This window comes from Brassica napus, chromosome C6 (genome assembly GCF_020379485.1).
Source record: "Brassica napus cultivar Da-Ae chromosome C6, Da-Ae, whole genome shotgun sequence".
NCBI classification, from domain to species: Eukaryota; Viridiplantae; Streptophyta; class Magnoliopsida; order Brassicales; family Brassicaceae; genus Brassica; species Brassica napus.
This window is the reverse complement of record NC_063449.1, coordinates 17,513,590-17,515,777: the sequence shown is the minus strand read 5'-3', so window position 1 is coordinate 17,515,777 and position 2,188 is coordinate 17,513,590. Positions and strand designations below refer to the sequence as shown.

General features: G+C 32.2%; 1 protein-coding gene across 1 annotated transcript; it reads left to right on the top strand.

Annotated features, from left to right (window-relative positions):
* Nucleotides 1–1,138: 1,138 nt before the first annotated feature.
* On the top strand, nucleotides 1,139–1,552 carry LOC106350051 (alanine and glycine-rich protein-like). Its single transcript, XM_013789995.2, has one exon. It carries the CDS (start codon nucleotides 1,139–1,141, stop codon nucleotides 1,550–1,552), a length of 414 nt encoding a protein of 137 aa, XP_013645449.2.
* Nucleotides 1,553–2,188: the final 636 nt, after the last annotated feature.

The following is a 2,188-nucleotide window of genomic DNA, read 5'->3' as shown; positions in this document are numbered from 1 at the left end:
ACACCAAAACAAAACTCAACCGTGAACTGAATGGGTAGCCTAATATCTAAAATATAGTTTATATACAAAAATATTAATTATATTTAGTTTTAAAATTCCCAAAAATATTTAAAATAATATTTATAAACTGAACTACAAAAAAGCTAACAGAATATTGTTATAGGAAATATTTAAATTATCTGAACTACCCAAATAATTTTTGTGTGAATTAAATTTATCCGATTACCCAATATTTAGTCCAAAAATTTGAAATCTTTACCCGTATTATCTGAAATTATTCAAAAACAGAACTGAGCCGGAACTTAATTGAAACTAAATTTTTATTGGATGTTAGTCTGTTTTAACCTTGTTACACGAAATGAACCAAAAACCAAAATCGAACTGAATTTCATAAATAACCGAATGGTTCCTATATTTCTAGCACCGAAAAGCTAAAAACCAAAAAACGAACCATAATCTAACCAAACACACGTCCTGACTTACTAGTTTTTGTGTACGGACTCGGTTTTCTTTGCTTGTTATGGAGTTTATTGGATTCGTTCAATAGATAGAAAATCAGATGTTTTTTTTTTGAAATCTTAAAAACATTAAAAATTCAAGATAAAAAATTTAAAAATTGATAAATAATACAAAAAGTTATTGATAAGAAATGCAAGTAAGTAAAACTAAGCAGAACATTTTTTTGTTTGAAACAAAAAGAATTATATTTACCTGAATATTTATAATGAAAAAAAGCATTTATTATGATAATAGCTTTTATTTTATTTTATTTTTGAAAAAAGTAATAGCATTATTTGCACACAAAAAAGGAAGAAAAAGGGAGACTGGTAAGTTAAAAGTAAAACCACAGAAATATGGTAAGATATTTGTTTAGTTTAATTAATAAAATATAATAACTGGTAAAATAATATTGATTTTTTTTGGCTAAAATTTGGAACTATTTTGAAAATTTTGCCTAAGTTTGAAATTTATTTGTCCACTTTTTACTGGATAATATCATGGTTTCTTAAAAAAAAAAAAAAAAAAAAATTCAATCTACAACTTGATGCCTACATTATTACCATGTTAGGACTTTGATATTTTTCGATTATAAATACAATCTTAAAAATAAAAAACAGAACATAGAGAGAGACCGATCATGGAAACCGGTGGTATCATTTTGATAGTTTGTAGTGGAATCTTTGTTTTGACTATTATACTGATTGGTTGTCTAGGGAAGATGAGAGAGAAGAGGACAGTCACTAACGAGCCCATCAACCAGAAAAGCAGAGATGCTGGTGGATTCACGGTTTATCCAGCGGCTGCATATCTCCCTCCTGTCTCTAGTTCCGCACATCACGACTGTAGGATGAAGCAGACAAGAAGCAATGGTATTGGTGGTGGTCTCTTGTTTCTCTCGGCTGCGTCAGTCACTGCCTCCGTTTCTAGCAATCACGGATACGGTGGTGGAGGGGGATATCACGGTGGTGGCGGTGGTGGCGGTGGAGGAGGACATCACGATGGTGGCGGTGGCGGCAGCGGATGTGGTGGTGTTGGGAAAGATAGCGGATAATAATTTTTTCGAGAGGTTAAGATGGAATGCAGACGGTTTATGTTTGAGACAATCTTCGTATTTTAGGAAAGAGATTTTTACTAAGGTTTGTGTTTGAAGATTTCTTAAAGACTCTTAGAATTTTTTATGAAATGTTTTCTCTCTATTATTTTTCTTGATTCTTAGATGATATAAATGGTGCTGAGCACCCCTATATATACAAGTGAAGAAACAAACTCTAACATGTTTTAGATTTCTCTAAATTATTATCTTATTTCAAAATATCTAACATTAATTATTTTATTCCATAATTTTCTCTCTTCTTCTTCATAATTCTAAATAATTATTTCTCCTTGTGCTCTTCTTTTGGGCTTTTAATATGGATCATGATTTTGGGTTTTGGGCTAATGGAGAAAAAAACCAACAAATCTCCCTCTTTCCGACTTAGCCCGAAACCGTTGTCATGCCGGTGCCTTTGCGACAATCTTCAAACTTCTTGATCGGTAATACCTTGGTCATAAAGTCTGACCAGTTTTCGTCGGTGTGTACCTTTGTGAGATGTATGAGCTTCTCTTCCAGAACTTCTCGGATCCAGTGATGTCGGATATCGATGTGCTTTGAGCGAGAGTGAAACGTTGGATTCTTTGCTAAGTGAAT